At 37.4% G+C, this 26,149-nt stretch overlaps 1 protein-coding gene across 3 annotated transcripts in view; it reads left to right on the top strand.

The window, feature by feature from the left end:
* Window positions 1-26,149, top strand: part of KLHL32 (kelch like family member 32) — a 121,112-nt gene that overhangs the window by 44,782 nt on the left and 50,181 nt on the right. For all 3 annotated transcript variants that reach the window (XM_058020477.1, XM_058020479.1, XM_058020478.1), the window contains exons 4-5: window positions 3,469-3,576; window positions 13,994-14,092. In XM_058020477.1, the coding sequence (XP_057876460.1) occupies window positions 3,469-3,576; window positions 13,994-14,092 (207 nt within the window). The remainder of the gene's footprint in view (window positions 1-3,468; window positions 3,577-13,993; window positions 14,093-26,149) is intronic.

Below are 26,149 nucleotides of genomic sequence, written 5' to 3'. Positions count from 1 at the left end.
GTGACAACTGGTGTCCCTCAGGAGTCTGTACTGGGACCTGTGTTATTTAGTACCTTAATCAAAGTCATTGAATACACCCTTGGCAGATTTGCAGATGACACCAAGCTGGGTGTTGCAGTTAGCACACCTGAAGGATGGGATGCAATCCAGAGGGGCCTGGACAAGCTTGAGAAATGGGCCCATGGAATCTCATGTGGCTTAGTAAGACCAAGTGCAGTGTGCTGCACCTGGGTCTGAGCAACCCCAGTATTAAGGCAGGCTGGGGGATGGACAGATGGAGAGCAGCCCTGATGAGAAGGACTTGAGGGAGATGGGAGGCTGGACATGAGCCAGCAATGTGCACTCACAACCTGGAAAGCCAAACATGTCCTGGGCTGCATCCAGAGCAGCGTGGCCAGCAGGGAGAGGGAGGGGATTTTTCCCCTCTATTCTCTTCTCATGAGACCCCCACCTGGCGTGCTACATCCTGCTTTGAGGTCCTCAGTATAGGAAGGACTTTGACCTGTTGAAATGAGTCCAAAAGAACGCCACCAAACTGATTGGAAGAAAGGTTGAGAGAATTGTGTTTGTTCAGACTGGACAGGTGTGTGTCCTTTCCTTATGTAGAGGGACTCTTCAAGAAAGCTGGAGAGAGACTTCTGATAAGGGCATGTAGTGATAGGACAAGGTGGAAGGCTTTCAGTTTAAGTGAAAGAAAGTAGGTTTAGATTAGATATTAGAAGAAATTCTGTACTGAGGATGGCCAGAGAATTTGTGGGTGCCCTAGCCGTGTAAGTCTTCAAGGCCAGGTTGGGTGGGGCTTTCAACAAGCTGGTTTAGTGGAAGGTTCCTCTGTGCATGGCAGGGGGGTTGGAACTAGATAATCTTTATGGTCCCTTCCAACCCAGACCATTCTGATTCTCCACAAAGCCACAGTTTTGTGTCTTACTGGCAGCTTCTGATAGCCCACTGCACTCTTAGACTTTATCTGTAGTTATAAATAAGGTGAATGAGGGCTTGTTTTCTGGCCCTAAAAAGACTGGCATAACATGGCTTGTGACAATATGGCTAAACCTCTGTGAACATTTTTGCTTTGTCCATGCTCCCTATTTGGAGCAGCCATGGCTTGAGTTATCCACTGGACCATAGTCTGAGCGTTGCCTGGGATAATGCTAGTTGGCAGGGGTCAAAGCTCTGCTAGAGCTGTGCTTCTTATGCTCTGTGGGTGATTATGGACAGTGACTGAGTTAGGTGTCTGATCCTGCTGAGTTTACTAGATTATGTGTAGTAATAAACCCTGTGTAAAGACCATGTTGGAATCTCTGTGTTAAAATAATCTCCTTAAGGTAAAGTTAGTAAGTGTAGATAGAAGTCATATAGGAATGATTCCTGGTTTACAGATAGGATTCAGTCAAGTGTTTCTTTGTATTTGTAAGCTTAACTCATTGTGTGGAATATTATCCCATGACCAGAATAAGAGCTGTATTAGTAACCACACTGTCTTTAGGTGGTTCCTATGCACAGGTTGTGACACAAGAAGACACAGAGCATCTTTTACCTCTCAGCATTCCCAGCCTTTCTGCAGGCAATTGGTGTCGGGGTTGAGGGTACAGAAGGTGTGCAAATCTACCCCTTGGCAGACAGGTGTTCCTTTGAGACTTTACTCTCTTTATTCAGGAATTGGTGTGTGAAAGGAATATTTTCCAAAATATTTATCTAGTAGTGAATTTCTCAGAAGAGAAGCTTATCTCTCCCAGACAGCCACTGCAGGTCTGCTTTTCCAAAGAGTAGGTGGCTGATGAGTACCTTGCAGCTCCTGGCAAGCTCTGAAACCTCACATTAGCTACTAGATGACAACAAAATATTACATTTTTAATGGGTAAGAAAAGTGGCTGAACTTGTTAGAAGTTTGGGTTTTTTTTTCTCCTGAGGTACATTTAATGGCTGTGTCTTACTGTATTTGTTTGACAAAGTTTTAAACTATTTATTGCTTCTTTTCTGTTGCCAGTTTGGAAGAAGCCCTGATATCACTTTAATTCAACAGAAATTGCAAAATCAGAAGGCATGACTGTATGATAAATGTCATTCTTGTTTATATTGGATGAATTCCAGGAAACATATTTATGCCAAATTATAGTGTTGTAATGATGAAAAGTACTAATATTTTCTGAAGAAATTAACTATTTGTCAAAAGCACTCAGTTCTTGAAGTCACCTGAGTCTAGGTGAAAGATGGAATAGTTTGGGTAAAGATGATGTAGTCATTCATATGTGCTAAATGGTTAGAGAGGGTAGGGCTTGTTTTTTTCCTTTCAAATTCAGCACTGCTTGGTGGACAGGTTGCACATATGAAATCCAGTGAGCTCGTTGACTGATACTCAGCTTCTGCAGGTATCAGCCAGAGTGTAGAAAGAAGGTAGCAGACACAGTTATATCCATGAGTGGGGCTTTGTTACTGGAGTTCCCCAAGGTGTAGTCTGGTAGCCTCCCTAAAGACGTTGAGTAAAGCACAAAACCTACTGGGGGTTAAGTTTAGACTTTCTTTAGTAGTAGCAGATGGCAGAAGTGTTCAGTTTATTTGTTCACAGTTTACGGTTTAAAAACTCTGAGTGGTCTATTTTGTTAAAAAAGTGTGGGAGGGTGTCAAAGAATGGAGAATGGTGCTGATAATTAGGGAAGGAGTGGTAAGCAGAGGAAATGCAGCAGGAATGCAGGTTGGGAGGGAAGAATGAAGGGCAAAGAAGTTTTATGGGGATGAGAAGAAAAAGATTCTCACAAGGATTCAAGAGACTGAGTACGATTGCTTCATTCCAGGGAGACACTGAAGACAAATGATCTGGAAAGTAAGGCTGGATGCAAGGGAGAGTTGCTCTCCTCAGTGGTATATTCAGGGAAATTCCATAGCACCTTGCCTGTCTTCAGTTTAGACTGTATGGTATGAGAAACTGAGGCAATAACAAATAAAGGGAGGTTGTAAGTTTGGGTGTCTGCATCTCCATCATTCCACTTCATTTAATAAATTGACTACTGCATTGCTCATATTCCAGTCTGAGATGCTGATTTGAGAAGGATTACTTATAAAAGATGCTTTTAACTGCCCCTTCTAATCAAGTAATTGTGTATGGCTTATTGCTCCTTGTATACAATGATACTCTACATAAGTATTGCTTTTAGTGGTGCTTGTGTAGATTATTCTTTTCCCAGAGTCCATTTACCTTTTTTATTGAATGATACCTTATTGTGTGACTGTTCTCACTGATTTCACCTGAATGACTTAATTAAGAAGTATATGTATATTAAAGAAAACTATTTCTCTGTTTATCTAGAATAAGTTTTTGTATTTCTTTAATGATAAAAGGACTCAGTTACAAGATTGATTGCTGTGGTGTTACTGAAAACTTGGTATAGATCTCATTCTGACTCTCAAGGCTGCTGTTATTTGGAATTTTTATCCAAAATTTCTTAATGGCATTTCTGGTTTTTCCCATAGGCAATGTTCAGTCTCTGCATGGTTGAGAGTGAAGCTGATGAGGTGAATTTACATGGTGTCACAAGCCTTGGTTTAAAACAAGCCCTGGACTTTGCATATACTGGACAGGTATTGTACCGTTCTTCAAATTAGGAGACACCATCGAAAGCAACTGCATTAAAAACTGAGTATGACATTTTTAGAGATGCTAGAAAATATTTTTCTTGTGCAGTGCTCAGTACAAGCTATTTTGATTTAACAGATCTTAATTTTTGTGTACTGTGGTGGATTTTTTCTTTAGATGGATTGTTTAATAAAAACTCTGCTTTATGTGCATCATTGTCAGGTAGGAAACCATGTAGGTCTTGCAAGCCCTTTTTATGGTTCCCTGACTATTCATAAAATCTTAATGTGAGTTGAATCTCCTTGCTAAATTAAATTTAAAGAAAAGTGTTTCCCTTATAATAAATATTTATCAACTCTGCTGTGTTTGACAAATTATATAATTGAGGGGAAAAGTAGTCTCTTATTCTCTGGACAGATGAAGTTGAGGCATCTTTGTAAATGCTTATAGGTCATTTTGGCCCATTCATTATGGTACTTCAGAAAATGAAGAGTGATGCTCCTTTTCCCTCTGCCTCTTACCAAATAAAAGCCCCCCAAAACAAAAACAAACAAACAAACAAAAAAAAAAAGAAGAAAAAAGAAGTATTTATAATGTGGCATATCTCTGCACTGCATGCTTGGAGAATGTTGCTGCGTGACTTTGTCTCAGTTCAGAGTTCATGGATAGTGAGCCCAGAACACTCAGCTATTTTTGCTTTGGACTTGAAAATTCTAGATAACCAAACTATTTCTGGAATATCACTATGGCAGTTGAGTCCATTGACGCACTAGTGACGTTTATTAGTTAATTTTGAAAAGGAAGGCTTAAATCCCTACTATGATATTCTGAAGAGTTGTTGGGTTATAAAAATTTAAGGCATCTGCTTCCATACTGTGAATTGAGTATATGGCCTTATGTGGGGTTTTTTGTTTTTTCATTTTTATTTTTAAAGGAAACTAAGTAGAAGTAAGGGGAGAAAAAATTAAAGGGACTGTTTTTGTCACCAGCTCAGAAAACAGTTATGCTTTAGCATTGGTCTTGGAGACTAGCACTTGAATTTCTTTAAAGGAAAATTGAGTTTAAGCTGTTTTGGAAAACATTGTTTATTCAAAGATATCTTTGATGTAAATGATAAACAGAGATGCCATACTATATTAGTGAATTAGCTACATGACTTGTCATTGGTATGCTTTTCTTTCTTTCAGTTGAAAGCTTTTGTTAAAAATGGACTGTCTTTGATTGAAATGAAAATGTTAGGTACCTATGCATCGTCATATTAGTAATTTAAAACTATAGGTTGATTATTCTGAAGAGAAAACTCTGGTTAAATGAAAGTATCATTTTAGAAGACGGGTTGTAATTGATTTCTATCTGACCCATCCCATCTGCTGTGATTAGAGGCATTCCCCATCTTTCTGCAAAATTCAGTCTAACAAACCCGTGTAAAATACATTGGAAACCTTTGAAAGGATGAATGTGGCTTTTGTGTAACCCAGCAAATGACCCCAGATTGCTTCCAGGATAATATCCTCAGATTCCTGGGAAATATGTTCCTTCTGTCACTGGCCCTTTAGACTTTTGAGTCTCTCATTTTCAGGCATAACCTACTTGGAATAAGTGAGTGGGTTTCCTGAGTTAAATATAGATGTGCACGTATGTAGCTGCTCATACATAGAAGTGATTATAAGGCGAGGCTGGCTCTGTCGTGTCTGTCAGATGCACTGAGTGCTTCTTGGATGCACAGACAAATGAGAAGGATTCTCTAAGAGTTGTTCAAAGATGCCTTTGAAGCACAGCTCAGTGAAATGTGGGTCTGAGAATTAGCAGTGTCTCGTTTCCCTTTCATCCTTGGAATTCTCTTCTGGTACTGTGTTTGTATTGAGCATTGCTGGTGTTCAGACTCAGACTGACAGAATCTGGGTGAGCATTTCAAGGTAGTGAGTGGGAGTAATCCACAAAGGCTATTAATAAATAACTGGATTACTCCATGCTTATATCAGAGTCCTGAAAACAGAATTGTCTTTAGCTTGGTTTGCAAACTCTTCTTGTTTTTATAAGAGTATTTCTCAATAATCTGACAGTCACTCATGCCAAATACAACCTTATATTGCTCTGAAAATATGGGGCTATCAAGATGTGAAGTGCCTTTTAAAAGTCAAAACAATGAACTCTCTCTCTTCTTCTTTTTTTTTTTTTTTTAAAGCAGACTTGGCCAAAATGTTAGTTCAAAAAATTGCAGTTTGCCTAGGCAACACTGTGAATCTCCCTAAAATATCCATGTCTAAACAGATAAGTAATTAGTTGCAGCTTTCTTCTCTTTACTTGTTTAATATACTACATTTCTATTTGGCACATTACATTTCAAATTGAGTGCAGCTTTCTGTGTAAACTAATATGCTGGAGACATCTGGTGGAAATATTTAATATTGCACAACAGCAATATTTGGTGTCTGCAGTTTTTGAAAGTTATTAAAATGAAGAAATTTAATTTTTAGAATGACCATGAAATCTGTAATTAAACTCTGTTATCCTTGCCTCTTTTTGTTAATTTGAAATCTTCCTGCAGACTTCAAATACAACTTTCATCTTCCTGTCCACTTCGGCAGACTACCTTATTGTAATTACTGTTGAAAATATTTTGCTTTATAGGAAAAGTTGATTGTTCAGAAGAAAGGAATATATCAAAATTCAAATTAAGTATAAATAATATAACTCCAACTGAACTAATATATAACAATGGTCCTTAATAATTACAAAGAAAGAAATTTTGTTACAGAAATAAATAAAAACTGACAAAAGGAATGGCAGTAGACCTTGATTTTGTTCTTTGCGTGTATGTTCTCAGTTATACTTTAATAATAAAATCTTCAGCAAAAAATGTCTTAGATATATTTAATCTTGTCCATAGGTATTTTACTATGTAATCCACATATTCAGAATTCAGAGATACAGCTCTTCTCCTTTTTAGGTGACTGTTTTCCTGTTGTAGTTGCTGTATCCTTTCTTCCCAAAAGGGCTTTTAGATCATTCTCTCTATTACTTCATAGCAGGCAGTGGTAACGCCAGGCCTGAGTCTCAGTGAGTGGATTATTCTCCCTTTCTTCTCACAAGGGCATTTTGTGAGTGTCAGATGTGCCTTGGAAGGGAGATTGATCAAGTTACGAATCAATTTACAAACTATCTGTTTTAGAATACTCATATAGAGAAGCATTTCCAGGCAAAGAGTTTGGAGCTCACAATTCCTGCTGTCAAAATAAGAGCCTAAGTCACTGTGTCAGAGACTCGTGGGCATTGTTGTCTGCTCTTTTTGACTACCTTTTAAAAATTTTAGCTAATTTGTTAGAAAGAGACATAATCTTGGAGGAGTGGGGTAGCCACTAAATAGGCCAGTGTAGTTGGCTGGTAAGTCAGGGGAGCACTGGCTTTAATTTGCAGTGGATGATTGTGATCCTAATTCAACAAAAATACAAAATAAGTCCCATGCATACTGAAATGTTTCTTACTTGGATCTTTTTTCTTTGTTAACATATGTTCCATCCTGTGTCTTTAATCTATGGCAACAAATATTTTGTCTTTAGATAGAATTTTATTTGAGGACCTGAAAATACATTACCAAAGCAAGAAATCTCTGTGTTTATTTTGTTGCATCACAGGTAGGAAATCATTTGGGAGAAAATAACTTTCCAATGATAGCACAGCACTCTAGTGGCTTCTTAGTACTTAATACCAAGTTCTCTTAAGTGTCATTTTTCTAAATGGCTGGTCTGTTTTTTCCCCTAAACTCTAATACTTTGTTTTGGTATTAATAGAAATTACATCTTCCCTAAGTTATAATATTATCCTGAATTAGTAAAGCAGAAATTAGTGAGGAAGAATTAGTGGGGAAGCCCTTATAAATGAGGCTTTTTATGTTCAGCTCTTTTTCCCATAGTGGATTTTGGGGTAATTTGTCCTTTGATGCCTTCTTAGCCCAAGATTAACATAGCCTTACTTCCTAACTATGGCATGTTGAAATGTTTCCTTTTAAAAAAGCACCATACAAAGTTGCACTTACAATGATTCAAAAATAGGCTATAAACTTTGTTATTACCATATTTAACAGGTTTTCTTTTACTCACAAAATGCTAATGTAGCAGCAGTGTTTCAATAAAGGTAATATCAGTATATTATTCCAGTTACAAATCTAGTATTTCATTTTATTTCCAGGTATGCTGCTCCCAATATTACTTCAATGCATTTCCAGTGTGATCCTATTTAACTATTGCCTTTACTTTGTATTCAGTTAGTTTGAGACCTGTCATCCTCTTAACAGCTAATATTACTTTACCAAACAGCTTTCAGGAATTGGTAGAGTACCATCATGTGATTTTTCAAATTAATGCACACAAACCTCTGATTAGTTAAAGTATTATCTTACAGCTCCTTTTAAAAATTGTTCATTTAGCTTTGTTATTTCTTTAAAAAAGCCATGAAAGAGTAAAAGATCTTAGATAGTAAAGAAATAGTAGAAATAATTATTATTTCTAAGTACAACTATTTCTCCTTATGATTTTTTGGATTCCTTTGTAGAATCTTGGCTTTCATTTCTCATCTGCTCCCCTCCCCATCTGATGCTGGCAGTTTTTCTAGTGATCAACCCGTATTTCATCTGCCGTTTTTAGTTAAGACCAAGGTGAGGCAGCTGTCAATATCTTAGTGCCCCTTATTGTGTTGATCCTCTCTTGTGGGTGGAGGTGTATTGCAAAGTTGTATTGTGATGGTTGATTTTCTTGGGTAAGTGACCCGCTGCATCCTGTGCACAGCAGTTCCACTGGCTGCTTTTAGATTAAAATGATTTAATTCAATTACCTGCTGTCCCTAGCAAAAGGGAATTCAGCTCTTTTCTACTGGGGGACCATATGCCAAAGTGATGGATAACTGAATACAACAGGTCTGTGTCTTACTGTAAATACTTAACATAATTTTTCAATGCAATTTCAAAGCAAAAAATATGAATTTGATACTTAGATTTGGACACTTCATTTTTTCACTTCTCTCAGGATAATATTTTTTCTGTATTTAGCACTAGGGTTTACAGCTGCTAGGTCCTAGGTACCCAGTTCAGCTGCAGATTGCCTAAAAGGCTTAGACTAATACAGAGCTTTAATTAACTCACTTTATGTAGTTAATTGTAGAGAAAATTGAATATTTCACTTTTTTTGCCCTGGACAGGAATTTAGCTAGGGACAAGACAGCTTTTGTAGTGCTGAAAGTGATTAAAGTAATGAAACACCTTCTCAAAGAGTAGTGAATTTGCTTGGAGTCTTGCTTATCCAAACCCTCTTTAATTATAGTAATGGTACTTAATGGTGGTGTGAAGCTATGTCAGGGAAAGTTCAGGCTGGCCATGATGAAAAGGTGTCAGGCACTGGAACAGGCTCTCCAGGGAAGTGGTCATGACACCAAGCTTGTCAGAGTTCAAGGAATGTCTGGACATTTGTTTAGTTTTGGATGGCCCTGCAATTAGCAGGGAGATAGGACTAGATGATCTTTATGGGAGCCTTTCAAATTGAAATATTCTGTGATTTTATAATGTGTATGCTGTGCACTTAACATGGGTTTTCTTCTAATTTTCTGGAAAAATATTATGATGCATCAGAGAAATGCTGGTCATGATGCTTTCTGGCATTGGCTAATGAGACATCTGGATTTTATAGCAAGTGCTACCAAACATTGTGTGCCAGGGCTTTGGGCAGTTGCCTGCAGGGGACTAGAACATTCTCTCCTCACTCACTTTTTTGAAGCAGTACTTGTCAATGTGCAAGGAGCTCAGTATTCAACTGAATCATGAATGAGCAGGGAGACAGGCAGAAGTGCTGTCTGGTTGGGAGTGAAATGCAGTCTAAATTACTTTAAAAGAAAAGTTAAGGTGTTTGATTGCTCTTAAGCACATGGAATGATCTCCATCAGGCAAAAACAACTGATACTTGTGTTTGATGCCTGTCTTGTTTGAGATGCTGATCATTGCAAGGGGAGTCAAGGAGGAATTTTTTTTTTTTTTATCAGAGTGGCAGGAATCTTAGAAATTTTTTTCTTGTTTTCTGTGTTAAATTCCATACAGTTTACTTTCTAGAATTTTCTGACAGGGCTGCATCTTTCCTTATTCTTGGAAAATGGGACTTAGGAGAACTTGGTATTAAGCACTAAGAAACCACTTGTGTGCTGTGCTGTCTTTGGAAAGTTATTTTCTCCCAAATTAAATATGGCTGCATATTTTCTTACTGTTACAGCATAATACTGGTGTGTTTTTAATGTGAATCATGCCACCATCTCACTTTTCCATTGTCCCACAAACAGCTGTATGAAAATGAGAAAAATATGGGGGATATATGAGTAGCTGGAATGAAGGTAATAAAAGTGCATCTTCAACTTGCAGTTTAGCCTTCTTGGGCCTAAAGCAGCTATATTTTAGTGTCTTTAAAAATGTATGGATAAATATAGTGGCCTGCAGTATTCAGGGAATAGAATGTTCTAGTTGTTCTTTCCAGATATAAACCTCATGAGACTCCACAGGTGTGACAGTTAATCTGGATCTTACCTTCTCCCTCAGGCTCTAAGTTGATTTGTTGGAAAGGACAGTTTAAGGAGTTTCCTTTTCATTCTTTTTTGGCTGTAATTGCCCTCTTTGCTCTGACCTTAAAATATTTTTTTTGGTAGGCCTATAGGGCTTTCTTGGCTGTAGGAGGGTAGGATTAAAAGAGTGGGATGTTTTTGATCTGGGCAATGTGGAGGTGAGACCTGAGTAGTTGTTCTTAGGAAAGGGTGGTGGTTCTTACACACTCTGTTGCCACAAGTCTCAAAGAAGATTGAAGAGAGAGAAAAGATGCATGATACCAGTTAAGTATTTTCCCATGCTTACCCATTGGTCCTAAGGTGTTGGAGGGGATGCAGGTTGAGTTGGGAAAGGAAGAAAGAAATCTTTGGCTAAGAGGGAATAAATTCTAGTTTTGAACTGCTGGCTGGAGGGTAAAAATATGGGGCAGGGTGTTAAGGCCCCTGTGTTTCTATAACAATGGGACTGGTTATAAAATTCCCGTTTCTGCCTCAGTAATGTGGTTGACAAAGTCAGGTTTAATTTACCATTTTCTGGTTCTTGCATTTGAAGAGAAACTTTCTGCAATATATCCACAAAGTATAAGTGGATACATTTCCAGATAGATTAATATTATATGTCTAAAAATAGTGTATCTAAGAAATTACATAATCTGCCTTTCTAGATCTTGTGACCTCAACATTCTGTTACAGACAGCCAGATTTTGCATCGCTTCAATCTCTTGGGCTGTGGGTCTGACCAAAATAGGGACCAGACTGTATTTTATGTATTTTATCTGGGGGGTTTGTGGCATGATGGAGAGTAAGTAGAAAGGAAGCTTTGAGGAACATGTTTCCTGTTTGAAAACAGTCATTGTCAGGGCAAAGTAGTTTGTCAAAGTAAATAATTTTGAAAACGAGCAGTATGTCAGGCTTGATGGCTTAGGAAAGGATGTATCATGTATCACAAGATCTGCCTGTAACATACAGGGAAAGGGTGCTTAAGGGGATTTTCTGGGGTACCACCATATGCCAGAGAGAAGTTGAAAGTGTAATGAAAATTAACCCCTCAAAATAAGGATTGGATACAGGGGTGATTGTAAGGTGCAGCCAGGTGCATCTAATTAATCTCAATGTAAAAATAATACAGCAGCCACTCTAATCTAGCCTGTGTCATGAGAAAGTACATTCTTCACTGATGGAGGTTGTAGTTTTTGTCTGAATTTGATGAGTCCAAATTACTCTTAAGTTTCTGCCCCAGTAATTATGCCTCATAATGCTTGGGTTGAGGATGGATTACAGAAAATGATTAAGCTTCTCTCTGTATTTTCACACTGAGAATTATGATGAATTTTGAGGTTGTGAATCCAAAGTAGACCTTAATTTCACTCTCCTTAATTTGCAATAAACATCATTCTTTTGACCTCAGATCTATTGTTTTGAGATTTAGACAAGCAGAGGAGAGTCAGTGACTGTTTGTACTTGTGGTGTGCATTTGGTGGTGTTTATGTGCATTTAGTGTTAATATTTGGTATTTATGTGCATTTACTGTTAGTATTGAGCTGGAAGGCCTGTATGACATATAAACACCTATGTTGGTAATTAATAAGAACCAAGCAATTGCTTTATTGTATAAAAACTCAAAGGTGTGGAATAGTTGTGAATTACCCCAGTTTCAGTAGAGGGAAGGCTTGCAATGTTTTCTTCGTTCTTTACTTATAATTTTATTTTCCTTGTGGATTTTACCACCCTGCAGTTTCCCAGTGGTGAACATTTAGAATAGGTAAATTGGTATTTTTTGCCTAAATCCAAATGAGCATTGAATAAAAGTTCAGATAGTTCACTTTAAAGCGAAGTTTTGTGAAAAGATCAACTAGACTTTCCTCCCTTATCTTGGGAAGCACAGAAGTGATTCTGTTTTCTCAGTAGAATATAGATTGCATGGTAAAGGAGGGCTGTAAAAATGGAAGAATATGTAAGAAATACGTCTGCCACCTTGAAATGAACTTTGGTTGATGACTTTGTGCAAAGCATCTCTAGACAGTAGCCTGCCACCCTCCTTGCCTCTTGTCCTACTTCTTATCTCAGAGTGCTATTAGTATTATTTGTAAATGGATTGCTGTAGCTTTCAAATACATGAATATTATTGCAGTTAGATACAGTTTGTCTATGCCTACAAGGTACTAATCTGCTTAGGGTTCTGGTTCTCTGGCTGACAGTAATGTGCCAGAGGATGGCAGCTTCTCAGCGTCAGTCATGTCTGAATGAAAAACACTGCAGGGTCTATACCAGCTTGTTTAGTCTGACCTTGAGCTCTCACTTGAAAATACTTGAGAGTGACATGATTTTATTTCTTTGTTTGTTTTTAATATCTGTGTCTGTTGGAGATATTTTTGTTACTGAAATCCATCCTAACTTTCTGTTCAACTACCTTTCATAATTCATAGCAACCTCAGTAGCACCAGCCAAAAACCTGGATTGTGCTGGGCCTGCTTTTCATTTACAGTAGGATCCTTACATGAATTTCTGGCCAGATAAAGAACCTTCATGTTTTATATAGTATGTAAATGACATATAATGTTCACTTAAAACCTAGTATTAATGAATGTAGTGATTTGCACAAGCATTAAGGATTTCATATGCTGCCAGAACTCAATGTAAATGAGTTCTTGATGTAAGCAAGGATCAATCCCCTTCTCTCCTTCTCCTAATATATCCATTATGTTGGAGATATTTTGTGGTTTTGCTTGAAGAAATGCATACAGTTTTTTTAATTTCCCTCAAAAATAGTTAAACTACCAAAGATGCATTTTAATATCTTTCCTTTTGTTTTCCATTTTCCTTATTCCGCTGCACTTGAGGTACACAAATGATGCTGTGAGATAAAACTGAATTGTGTGAGCAGAAAGAAAAGAATCTGAAAGCAAGCTTTGCTTCCCTGTGGAGCAGTGAGAGACTGACCTCATGTGGTGTGAAACCAAAGTTGCCAGGGGAAGTACAAGGATAAAATTGAATATAGCAAGCAGCTTTGAAAATTTAATTTTTATCATGCATTTCTGATTTTTTTTTTGATGTTGTGCTACTTAAAAGATTTTAATATAGATAGTTTGTCATCTGATTGCTAATAAGAAGCTGACCAGTGTCCATATTCCCAAAGACATTTTTGTGTCCCAAAAGGGATGCTCTAACAAGCTGACCCCAAGACAGCGGTCTATAAGCTGTGGCCCAATTATCCTTACTGCTGCCTGTACACGATTTTAATTGAAATGAGTAGGAGTTTCATGTCAGCAAGTAGCTGAATAATCAGTCTTGGTTTCCATGCCCTCTCTGGCACTTCCCCAGCAACATGCTCATTGTGCTTTCAGAGCCCTGCTCACTCAAATGAAGACAGTGGTTAGGAAAATTATAAAGTGGCACCATGCAGAATAGGCAGGGTGTTCCTAGTCTATATTTGTTTTACATGCATGAATAACATTATTAGTGGAGACTTGTGAGTCAATTCTGTTGGCCTGATTCATCAGTATATGTGGAAGGATCTAAGTATACAGATAACAAAATGAGCTTCTGTTATTTTGAAAAGTCTCCTTCTTAAACAGCACACATTTAGTTTCAAAGGGTTTAAGGGATATTGTGACTTTGGGACTCTTACAGGAAAAAGAAAATAACAAAAAAAATTTAAAACTCCTTTGGGAAATTCAGATGAACTTTAGAAAATCTGTCCCTATTCTGTAAAGGGTTCCCTATATGCTTTATTGTATTCTCTTGTTTATGTTAACTTAAAGGCCTTTGTTATTTCAGATATTTAATTTATTCTACCAGTACTCTGAGTACATCTTTCAGATGACAAACCTTCCATTTTCTTCTTTACAGATCCTCTTGGAACCAGGGGTGATACAGGACGTCCTAGCAGCTGGGAGTCATTTGCAGCTGCTGGAGCTTCTCAGTTTATGTTCTCACTATCTCATTGAGGTGAGGCTTTTTGGCCTGATCAGCTGTTTCAGTTTGGTACACTTTTGTTTCAAGCCTAATTTCGATAGGAGACCATTAGTACAATACCTGATGTAATCTAAATGGCAAAAACTGAATTTCGGGAGATCTGGTTTTTGGGTGTAATTTGGGTATCAGTTTATGGTCGATGCTTTATCCCTCCATCCGTTTTGTCCATTTCATTCCTGAAAGCAAGAATGGTCCACAGCACGATTCCCTTTTTTACCAGGGAATTTGCCACCTTCTACTTCAGTGCACCAAATGTGAAGATATTTCCCTATTAGGATCATGAGTTTTGTGACAAATTCAGATGTGTAATTCACAACAGAAAATTGACATTTATTCCAGGGCACTGCAGCCTCTCGCTGAAGGAATAGGGCTTGTTTTAATGGCACCTTATTCTCAATGAGCCTTATGCCTGTAATGCCAATTCCTTTATGAAACAAAAAAATTGAGTTGTGGTAAAGATTTTTTTTGAGCTTGGCTTGTATAGGAAATGGCAGCAAGAATGATGGTATGATGGTAGCAAGAACATGGCTTTGACGGGTATCTGTGAAAAGCCTTCTAAAAATAAAATGGCAATAGCAGTTCTACAGAACTGTTTGCTCCTGTCAGTAACTTTTCATCACTGTTTCTGCAATGGGATGTGTTAACTGCACCTGGGCAGCACTTGGGCATGGAGATGCACATCAGCACAGTGCTCTTAGTGTGCACTTGCCTTCCCACAGTGTAGCTGCCTTTGAGCAGTGGGAGTGTGCTTGGCAGCACGCTGAGCTCCTGCGCACTGGGGGCATGCAGCATCTCCTGCTAAGAACTTCAGGATGTACTTGAAGGCTTTGTGTCTTACAGGGAAAGAATCTGTTCTCTGAGTGTTAACCTTAGGAAACCCTTCAAAATGTATATTCAGATAATAAGTTGGTATTGTTTTGTGCTTTATATTTAATTGATTTAATTTTTTATTTAATTGATTAGAAAGTTAAAGGCGCTGACAGAGGGCTGCAATTGTTTTTGGGTTTTTTTTAGGAATGCAGGAAGAGATTTAATTTTTCTGAGAAAACAGACATGGGTTGTCATGGGAAACATGATTGGTTTGAGAAATAAGAACTGTGAGATACCAAATAAGCCACAAGACCATTTGACCTACTGACTGTCAGGCAGGCATGAGAAAGATATAAATCTAACACCTGTAGTCATATACAATGTATTTAATGGTCCTCAAACACACCAGTCAGTATATGTCTTTGATGCTTATGTAGCTCTTACTTTGTCAGAAATTGAACTAAAGAGACTATTACAGCAAAGAAGCTACAGAAAATATTAAAGAGTAGGAAAAAGTTGGTTTGTTGTGCTCATCAGGTAGGGATGTGAGAGGATGTAGGTGTATACTCAACATAAACCCTTGTGCTAACTTTTCCTGTTTAGGCTAAACTAAAACTTCTTTTCTATTACCTGTGTTGAGTAGCCTCTGGTATTCGTAGCTCTTCTCTTAGTATCATCTTAATACTTTTAATCCAAATGCCATTGCAGGGGAAAGACAGTCAACTAAAGAGTTAGAAGTGCTTTGAATCTTGGCCTTAATGTGCAGGCTATAGTCAATTATTTAGAAATAAATTGCTAATGAATTTAAAAAATGAATCAACCCCAAAATCACACTAGCCCCATAAGAAACCCAACACTTTGGAGTTAGTGAATATTTCTTCCAAATGACTCTGTGATTAACAGAGCACTAAAAATTTTCTGGACATGACAGTCAGAGAAACCTTTAGGTTGGAAAAGCCCTTTAAGATGAAGTGCAACCACAAAATAACTTGGAAAATAATCAGAGGTGCTTTAATTCCTCTCCTGCTAGTGCTTTTCCTGTTAATCTCATGTCTTTTGATGCATTTGGCTCATGCATATGTTTATTTGCATGTTTTTTCTATTTCTACAACTAAACAAGATTACTGTGTCTTTCATGAGTCATAGAAACCACAACGTTGTGGTCTGCAGTTTCTGTGGGATGTGTGAAAGATGTGAAAAAGTACTGTTTTGCCTTGAATAGTGTGCCAGGGTGGGACAACTGGAGATACACTGCGCTCAGAATAAAGAGGAAGTGGGACCCAGTGTCCAGATTTACAGTAGTTGAGATAAGGAATTAGGTAGTGGACGAAGGGGAAAAAAGAGGAGAGTATGTGGTGGAAGACAAAGAGCAGAGCTAGTTCTGTAACCTATTTTTGAATCAGGATCTCATCATAAAGGTTTGGAATCTGCATGCACATGTATGAGGTGGCTGTAGCTTATACCACATTGGGATTTAGGCTGTATTTTACTCTTTTTATAGTATTTTTTTTTACCAAGTTCACCTCAGCAAGGCATACATGTAGACAGATCTGCAGTCTGCATAGATCACAGTAAGAATTTACCTGTCTTGTTTGTTTGTATGGTTGCAGTCCATGCAAGTAATCAGCCTTGAGTGGTTGCTGCAAGTCTTTTTACAGAGGTCAACAAGGTACTGCACGTACCTTAAGACTGTGACATTTTTCAGGTCCAAACTAATTAAATCAAATATCTATTTATGTTCTACATAGTACTGTGTGACTTTAAAAAATAGCTCTTGCTTTATTTTAGTACTATCTGCAAATGAAATCCAAGTAGATAAAGAAGGCTTCCTTAAAACCACTTATCCTCTCTGCAGTTGGTAACTGGGGTGCCTTGTCGCCCCACGTGCTGTGATATGGATGCTGGAAAGGGAATAGTGCTTGCCCTTTCCCTTCTCTCTGATGAATTAGTGTGCCAGAGTTCTTCATTTACAGTGCTGCTGAATTTCTTTCATGCTGTTTTGGATTGTTCAGCTATCATGAACTTAGCTTAGTTTAGGCTGAATTCAGGAAATACAGTGTGTGGGATCTAGCTGTCATTTATTGTTGTGTAATGATGACACAGAGTTTTAACTTGTTAGGATTGCCTTTAACTGTTTTGATTAGACCAAGCTTTTCCTGTATGAGTGCTGCTCTTATTGTTAGCACTCATTCCAGCTCTTCTCTAGATCTTCCAGCCTGACAGTTCATTGGAACTGTCTTGAACACTTTCATCTCTTTTTGATACTTTTATCTGGGGCCTGTAATAATGCCATGCATTTCAATAAGGATGGAGTTTTTTGGCTACAAATGCAATTGGCATTGCCTGTTCATGTATCTGTTTCAAGGCACATTGGTAGTCTATGAGGTTCCAAAGAATACTGTAAAGATCTGATTCATCTAAGGTGATTGCTGAAGTATCTGATTGTCAAGAATTATTTCTAGTTTGCTGAGGACAGAATAATTTCCAACGAATGCTGACTTTTATATTGACTGGTCTTTAAGGAATTTCCTCTTGGTTGTCTCAGAATAAACAAAACGTTATTTCGACTATGACAGATCCTCTTTTTTATAGACTAAAGAGCTTAGAGGATTTTAATGTTTTGATGAATTTTAAAAAATAATGCTTTAACAAATTGTTTAAATTGCATTTATGGCATTTTTTAAAAGAGTTCTCAATCAAAGGAAAGACAGGAAAAGTGAGAGGAACATTTTCTCCCTACCCTCAATTAGGCAATGCAGTGGAGGTTTCTGGCAACACTACTAGTTTCTTAAATGCATTTTATCATCTATAAACTTCTCATTATCAAATGTTCTGTTGCATCTAATGTTGATTCAATATTTTCATTTGAAAACTCATGCTCATTTTAGATTTGATAATTTACTAGTTTTCATTTTAAAACTATGGTTTTATGGTAAATAATATTTTTATGGTAAAATATTATTATGGTAAATAATATTTTCTTTATTTGCAAACGAGAGAAATGCCCAAGTATTCCCTATTTTTGGTCTTAATTCCAGCTTTGTGTAGTGAAACTTCTCCCCCCATATCAGCATTTTCATATCTTGAATTATGATTATTCCACAACCTCTGCTGTTTGGGGGTTTTGTTTCTAGCTTCATTTGTAGAAGGGGACTCTTTTGAAGCATGCTGATGTATTTTATTTGAGATACATACATATTCATGAATCTCTCATGTCATCTGCATAATTCTCAGGTACATTAAACATTGAAACAAGGCTTGTAAGAGCACACATCTGTCTCAGGCTGAACAAACGGTAAGGCAATGCATTTTCCTTATCTGCTGCAGAGGTGTGGGAGAGCTAAAGGCTTGAACTTGGTATTCCTTCAGTGGCACTAAGGTCTGTGATCACTCACACAGCATTTGCTTGTAGCCTGCACATCCAATTCTCTTAGGTTCTTGTTTCCCAGGTTCTTCCTCCAGCTCAGGTTGATTGTCAGTTTTGGCTGAGGTATTTCAGAGGGGGCTAATGCAGAGACCTGCAGCCAATAGGAAAACTTGGCAATAAAACAGGAATGGGTTGTCTGAATATCTCCTTTGCCTTTTAAAAGTGGACCATGTTTGTCACATGATTTAGGAAAAAGCAAGAGATAACGAATCAAAGGCATTAAATGTGGTGGCCATCTGAAAAGGGACTTTTTAAATGGAACTGTAGAGAACATGGTATTAGGTAATGTCTTTGTGATGACCTATTTTGCACTTTAAAGCTTGTGAATGTTTTTCTGAAGGATACGTGACAACTTTATTCTTATGCAAGAGAATAAATGTGTTAAAACATTTATTCAGAACATAAAAATGTTTGTTTCATGAGTATGTCTGAGTTACATAACTGCTTGTAGATCTGAGAAATTTTTGTCTTTTTCCTCAACTGTTTGTGTATTCAGTACCAGAGAGCCACAAACTGCAAATTATTTCAACAATCAAAGAGTCTTGATAAGGAGGGAATGCTGTCGAGAGTGTAAGTTTTTAATGGAATTTCCTTCTTCTGATCAACAACAACTCAGTATTGTGTGGGTAGTAATTGGTTTTTAAAGCAGAGGTTGATTTCCACTGGCATTCAGGGATCTGGGATATTGGACTGCCCATAATTGAAATCTCAAAGCTAAGTGATTTTTATGTATATTCTGAAGTATAATATTTTTTTTCAGTGGAGTTCTAGGTAGATCCTGAATACAGTCATGGTATGATACTTGTGGGTGAGGAGTTTAGAAGTTGCAGAGCAATCCAAAGCAAAGTTTAGACTCATTTCTGAGAGGCAGGATGTGGCATTACTGTTAGATTGCATTTATCCTTTTAATTTTCTGTTGCCAGATTAGGCACCTTTTGTGAAGAACAAATTAAGTTTACACACCGGACAGAGTCAGGGATATAATTTATGTTATGTATATTGGTTGGACAGTGGCATAGTTTCAGTACAGACTTATTTGAAGTGACTGTCCTTGTACTTTATTCTGGAAATTATTTGTTATTCTCATAGTTCCTTAATTCTGGAAATTATTTCTTATTCTCATAGTTCCTAGGAGGAGCAGGTATAGTAGACATGAGCAGTGATGATCCTGATTGCCACTGAAGTTATTCTGAATTGTAAAAATTCTTCTTGGTATCCTAAATGTTTTTTATGTCAGGTGAACTTGAAGCTTTGATGCCAATTTTCCTATTAGTTTTAAGTGCATTAAGTTCCCTGCTAAATGGTAAATGTACCAGATTACTTTTTAGAAGCTTCATTACTTTAAATGGAACTCTGCTTGCTTGCTACTGATGTCAGTCATGCCATCTTTGAAGACAGCTAATTTAAGATAAAAAGGAAAGAACATTTTAGGTGAGTGACTAAAATAAGCCTGGGCCCAGCATTGTACAACAGCAGTCAACTGGGATTTTCTTGGAGCTGCCTCTGTGCTGTACTGCTCTGGTTACTTGTATACAAAAGCAGACAGTGAGGAGGATCAGACTTGGGATACAAAAATAAGATTAATCAACTGACAAATCCTTCTGGAATAATTGATGGTAATAATTGAAACAGGCAAATTATCTTGGATAGGGGCATTTGATTTTTAACCTTCTTCTCTAATGGTCAATTTAGGCTTGAAAAACAGTTTTTTTTTTTCCTGGTGTACAAATTCCTAATGATCTAAATATTTTCTTCTTCTAATTTTAAACTATCTGAATGTGTTGTAGATTGAAATATGTTGCTGTTTTTAAATGGAAGAAGCTACAAATGAATTTGTGTGTGGATTAAAAAAAGTGTGCATGGTTTATGTATGTGGGTAAGCCAGAGCTTCAAAGCTATTTATTTTTCTTAAACCAAACTTCTCCATTTGGAACAGTGCCAGTGACAATCCCAACTTTCACTAAGATAAACTCCTTCAGAGATGAATTAATTCCTACACCAGAGATTGAGAGCATCACCTTTGTATTGCTAGAAGCCCCAGATCAGTTGGGATTTTAGCTCCTGGGTTTTTCATATAGAGCGAATTAAACTGCTGGAAAGAAAATCTAAAGGTCATCTAGCAACCAAGGCTTGCTTTTTTTAACTAATACTGAGTTTTTAATCTAAGTACATGCATGCACACTCTGCACACTCCCCTCAATCCCCCAGAATTAGTCACCACCAGCAAGCTTAAGTCTACCAACTTTATTCTGTGGTGAAGTAACCTTCCCATGCTAAGAATGCAAAGTACACAAAAATAATGTCTTACATTTCCCTGTTTTTAAGTGTTACACAATCAGTTGTTGCTGTGCTAGCCTGCTATTTTTTGAAGGAGCAGGTTTTGTCAGCTGTTGTCATTGAGCCATTGATAGTCATTAGAACAGTTCTTGGACAAAACTCAAAAATAACTTGGGGATTTTTTTCTGTTATCTCTTTAATATACTGATACATTTCAGAGATAATAATCTATATATATGAAATGTGGTTCCACTTAAAATGAGACTCAGGAAAAAAATGATGATGGGTTTTTTTTTCCATTTTTCAATTGATATCAGTGAGGAAGTTGAAAATATACCAAAGTGACAATACCCAGTCACTTTGAATCCCATTCTTACTATAATCCACTTGCTGCTATTTATCTCTAGTGTGTATTGAAACTGATGAGGGATGTGTAAAAAAGTGATGCTGCAGCATCTAGGTTAACTATTGCTGGCAAGATCAGAGCTCCCAAGCTGTCTAGGTAGCTGTATGGGCACACATTGCCAGTCCTCTGCAGCAAAGTTACAGGAGAGGTCACAAATTGGGGGGAGACAGTGCTGGATCTGCCATCTCTTTGCAGGTTCTGTCAGGAAGGGCAAGCAGCTTTGGTGTGTGTTTTAAATAGGAGCAGGGAAACTGTACGGCTTCACAGTTTCCCTCCCTGCCCTTCTCATGTTGTCATTTTAGCCAGTGTAGACTCTTTAGATGACCTTTCTGTCTATCATTCCCTGAAAGATTTCTGCTTCTGGAATCTTTCCAGTATTTTTATAAAGCTGTAAACAGGGCCTGATGAATGCCAGAAGGCTTAGTGTACAAAATTCTTCTTTGGTTTTATCGCCATCTGATCGATACTAATGTTTTATGTTCTCCCTGTCCCTCCCTGTCCCCAGTGTATTTCAATTTAAATTCTCCTTACAAGTTGAGGCAGTTTGGATGCACTTCCAAAATGGAGGTATTTTTAACTGGGTAATTGAGCTGTCTTTATCTGCTTGTGTTCTCAGCGACATGTCCACTTAGAGGTCTGGAGGAAAATTTTGTTTATTGCAAGAAATGACACCCAGAATGGCTGAACTGGACTTGAAATGAGGCAGTCGGGGCTTTCCTACCTGGGCCTGGGCAGCAGGTGGCAGTGTGAGTCCATAACAGTTTCAGCAGAGAAATTCGAGCTAAAATCAGAAAAAATGAAAAGAAAAATTATTTATTTTTACTCCGTATTAGTCTTCTGACCTAATCAGTAAAAAAGTCATTATTCACACAACACTGGGCAATATGCATTGTAATTTTTAACAAATAATAGGAAACTGTTAATGTTTTCAAAGGAAATACAGTTCTGTCTTGTGCAGCAATGGTCATTTATCACTGCACTTTGTGAAATCACTCATTTGTTCTAATTTGAATGTAAATGACTCTAAGGTTTTACAAATAAGGTGACAGACTCACATAAATGTAATTGCAGGGTTCATCTCTCTCTTTTTATATATCACTCATTAAGTTATGAATTAAATACATCGTATTAAACCAGGGGCATGTCCAATGATGATATTGTAATGGCAAATTACTCTATGCTATTAGAGGTGTATTTTTTATTCATGGACATTAATTTGTCATTAAGCGGCATTAGTTTAGCACTTTTATGTGGAAGACGTGACCTGAAAGAGGAGACTTACAGCTCTAATGTGAAAGAAGAGGAATATAGGCACCAGACATAGAGAGGGGTTTTTTACCTCCTGGAAAGAAACAGAGAAAAATTTTACTTACATTTGTTTTCATCTCAAGCACTTTGAGTTGTATTAAGCCATTTTAGCAAAGGTATTTCTGAAACAAGAAAATCCTTTGATTATGAAGTATTTACAATATGGGAAAAGCCAGAATGCTAAGTACGAAATGGTGACTATAAATCATTTGTAACCTATGAACCTGAAGAGAAGATTGGGCTTGAAGTGAGTTACAATCTGATTTTATCTCAGAAGTATCACTGTGGTAGAGAGCTAATTGTTCATCTTTTCTTTCCTCTATACTAGCTTATCCAAAATAGAACTGATATTTTTCATTCTTCATTATGAAGTAAATATTTTTTACCTCTTCTCTACTCTATTTTTAGATGCACTATTATTATTTTCATGGGAGTCACTTTCAAATTCTAAACAAAACAGCAAAACCTTTCTTAAGAAAATGAATTATAAAATTTATTATTTGATGAAATTTTAGGAGGCAACTTAGGCCCTGAAATATTAGGCTAAGGAAAATAGTGAATGATTCAGTCTGCTCCATCTTTAAAAGATGTCAGAAAGACCTTGTAAATTTAATTTTAAGTTTTCAGTCAGTTTAATAGAAGAGACTTTCAAAACCTTGTTTATTTAATGGTGAAGAAGGATTGAAATAATTGAGATCCAAGTTGATACATTCTCCAGTTATGCAGTATTTGCATTTTAGTCTTTTGTAGACTATCTCTCATTGAAGGCATAAGAAATCTGGACTTGATACAAACCTATGTATTTAGAAGTTGATACTGTGCCCCACCATTTTTTATGTTTTTCTGATGGCTTAATCATTACTGTGTGATCCATCTACCTGAACTGCTTACAACATACTCAACTAATTGTGCTAGTTAAGAGGAAAAATTTGTAAGGAAAATTACCTAAGCCCATGTTACGTATAAGTACCTTTAGAAATTGAAGTATTCCAGATTATCATCTCTTTTAAATTACTGTTAAATACTGTTAAACCATTTGTCTTTATAGGGGACCACAAAGAAAGAGACAAGTTTCATATAAGGCTGTTGATGTTTTCCAGTAGATCTTGTAGCAGCAGTAAATGAAGCAGCATTTTAACACATTCCATCATTTATGGTAGTTTGTTTGCACAACTGCATGAGTAGAATTTGTATTTTGCTTTAGATTAGTGATGTAGACTAACTCCATTTAGAATAAAGAGACCCTTCTGGTCCAAGGTATTGAATAGGCCTTGAAACCAAAATGAATATAAATGTATGCATGCTGTAATGACTTACTGAATCTTCAGCCAGTATGATCAGGGCTTTAAAAGTTATAAATTGTCCTCATGCTTCTCACTAATCCTAAGAATTAAAGATCCATGCCTAAAGATTAGCGGCATCAACTTTATTAGCCATCAATAACATCCTGTGAGTGTGTTATTTCAAACATGAAAAACATGAGAAATGCCTGTAACTTCATTCACCTGTTTTCTTGTGTAATATATTCAAAACATCTGTTTATTAATTTGGAGGAAATTTTTGCTAAATTTCCCATCTGTTTAAACAGTTTTATGGAATTTGTGATTTTTGTCACAAGTGTGTCTAGCTGTATAAGCAGCATTAGATCTTAAACCAGGACTTTTATTTACAGTTCAGTAGGAACTGAACTGGTAACACATAGAATTCTTTCTTCCTTGTAGAATGTTTTCTCCTTGATAATTGGAAGCACTGTCTATTCTAATTATGTAAGTAAATGGCCTTGAGTTTCCATGGCATCTCAGCATACCTGATTATCATGGGAAAGTATTGTAGTAACCTCAGGGATGTTCAGTTGCCAGTGGTCACTAGGATTGGAAATCCAACTGACTTGGTATGTTGTGGATATGAAAAACACCAGGAGGACAGGCCTACTGTCATACACCATGCCTCAAATCAGTGTTTATATGTGTTTGTATTTGGGTTTGCCTGCTTCTCAGTATTTTTACTCATATTTGAAGCATTACCATCTTCATAGGGAACTGAGGTATGTAGGAAGTACATGTATGCAATGATGATGTCCAGGACCTCTGAGACTGCTACTGAAAGTTTACTGTAACCAAACACTTGAAATTATTTGGCTTTCCTAGATACTATTGTGAGTCTTAACTTCCATGTATTCCTAATCAAGTTCTGGACTCACATTGCACCATTCATCCCTGAACCAAAACTTGTTAAACAGGTTAAAAAATTTCTTGAAAAGGAGCAAAGCAAGTAGCAAAAATGATCAATATATGAATATTTTGAGATGGGAGAAAACAAACAGTATTAGACATATATAACCTTTTTTAAGCTGTTGGTAGGGTTTTGCTTATAAGTGTGGTTGAAATCTTTGAAATTTGAATGTTTTAGCAACATTTCTTACTGAAATTCCTATTTGAAAAGGACCAACTTTTATAACATTGCATGGAACAATCATTGGCTAAAAACTTCTTTGGTAAGCTGTAGTTAATTTTTGAAAGCAGCGACTTTTCTGCAGAAGTACATTCTTTTTGAAGCAACTCAGCTATGTCTTATTTTTAAATGCCCTTCCAAGGTTCTGTGAAAGAATGTTACAGCATGGGGCAGGTTGGAAGGTAACATGGTGGGTTGTCTGGTCCAGCCTTCCTGCTCAAGCTGGGTCGTCCTGCAGCGCAGGGCACAGGATTGTGGGCAGACAGTTCTCAAATATATCCAGTGATGGAGACTCCATAACCTTTCTGAGCAACCTGTTCCAGTACTCAGTCACCTGCACAATACAGAAACTTTTCCTCCCTTTCAGGTGGAACTTCCTATGTATCAGTTTGTGTCTGTTGCCTATTATCCTCTTGCTTGGCACCGTGAGGAAGAGCCTGGCTCCATTCTCTTGGCACTATTCCTTCAGATATGTTGTTGAGATCCCCTCTCAATCATCTCTCCCTGAGGCTGAAGAGGCCCAGTTCCCTCATCCTTTCCTCATACTAGACATGCTTCAGTCCCCTAAACATCTTTGTGTAGCCCTTTGCTGGACCTGCTCCAGGAGTTCCACATCTCTCTCTCTCTCTGAGGAGCCCGAGATTGGACACAGCTCTCCAGATGTGGCCCCACCAGGGCAGAATAGAGGGAGAGGATCTCTCTTGACCTGCTGGCAATGCTCTTCCTAAAGTACCCCAGGACACCGTTGGCCTTTTTGGCCACCAGGACACACTGCTGGCTCATGGACAGCTTACAGTCCACCAGGACTGCCAGGTCCTTCTCTGCAGAGTGTTGCTTTGCTTGATTCTATTATGTTTAAAGGGAAAGGCTGGAGAGGTGCCTTTCAAACTCTACAGGATTGAAGTCTTGGCATGTATCTGAACTTGTGAACACTTAAAACTGAGCCTACAATGAGTTGTTCAGCTTATAAAGGTGGTGTCTTTAAGGTGAAATCTTGAAGTCAGTGAGAATTCTGTCATTTGATTGTGTTAAATATATTGATTAAACGTTCTTATCTTCTCTGTGGAAAAAAAAAAGGCTTTATGCTAAACAAGAGATTCTGACTGTAAGCTGTTTGGTATTTGGAAGTGAGGGATTGAATTATTTTTTATTCTTGGTAAGAACTGCTAGAAACAAATGGGCAAAAGTTATCATGATCTTTGAAGGCTTAGGCATTACTGCTGGTGCTTGGCACCTTCAGCAGTGTGAACATTCACATGTATTACTTTTGGGAGGACTTGTGACTTGTTTAGTGCTACGGAAGGTCAGATGTTGGAAATCAAACTGGATGTTGAGTCAAGGCCCATTTTTT

Source organism: Melospiza georgiana, chromosome 3 (genome assembly GCF_028018845.1).
Source record: "Melospiza georgiana isolate bMelGeo1 chromosome 3, bMelGeo1.pri, whole genome shotgun sequence".
Classification (NCBI taxonomy): domain Eukaryota; kingdom Metazoa; phylum Chordata; class Aves; order Passeriformes; family Passerellidae; genus Melospiza; species Melospiza georgiana.
Note: the sequence above shows the minus strand (reverse complement) of the source record. Positions and strands in the feature narration are given on the sequence as shown.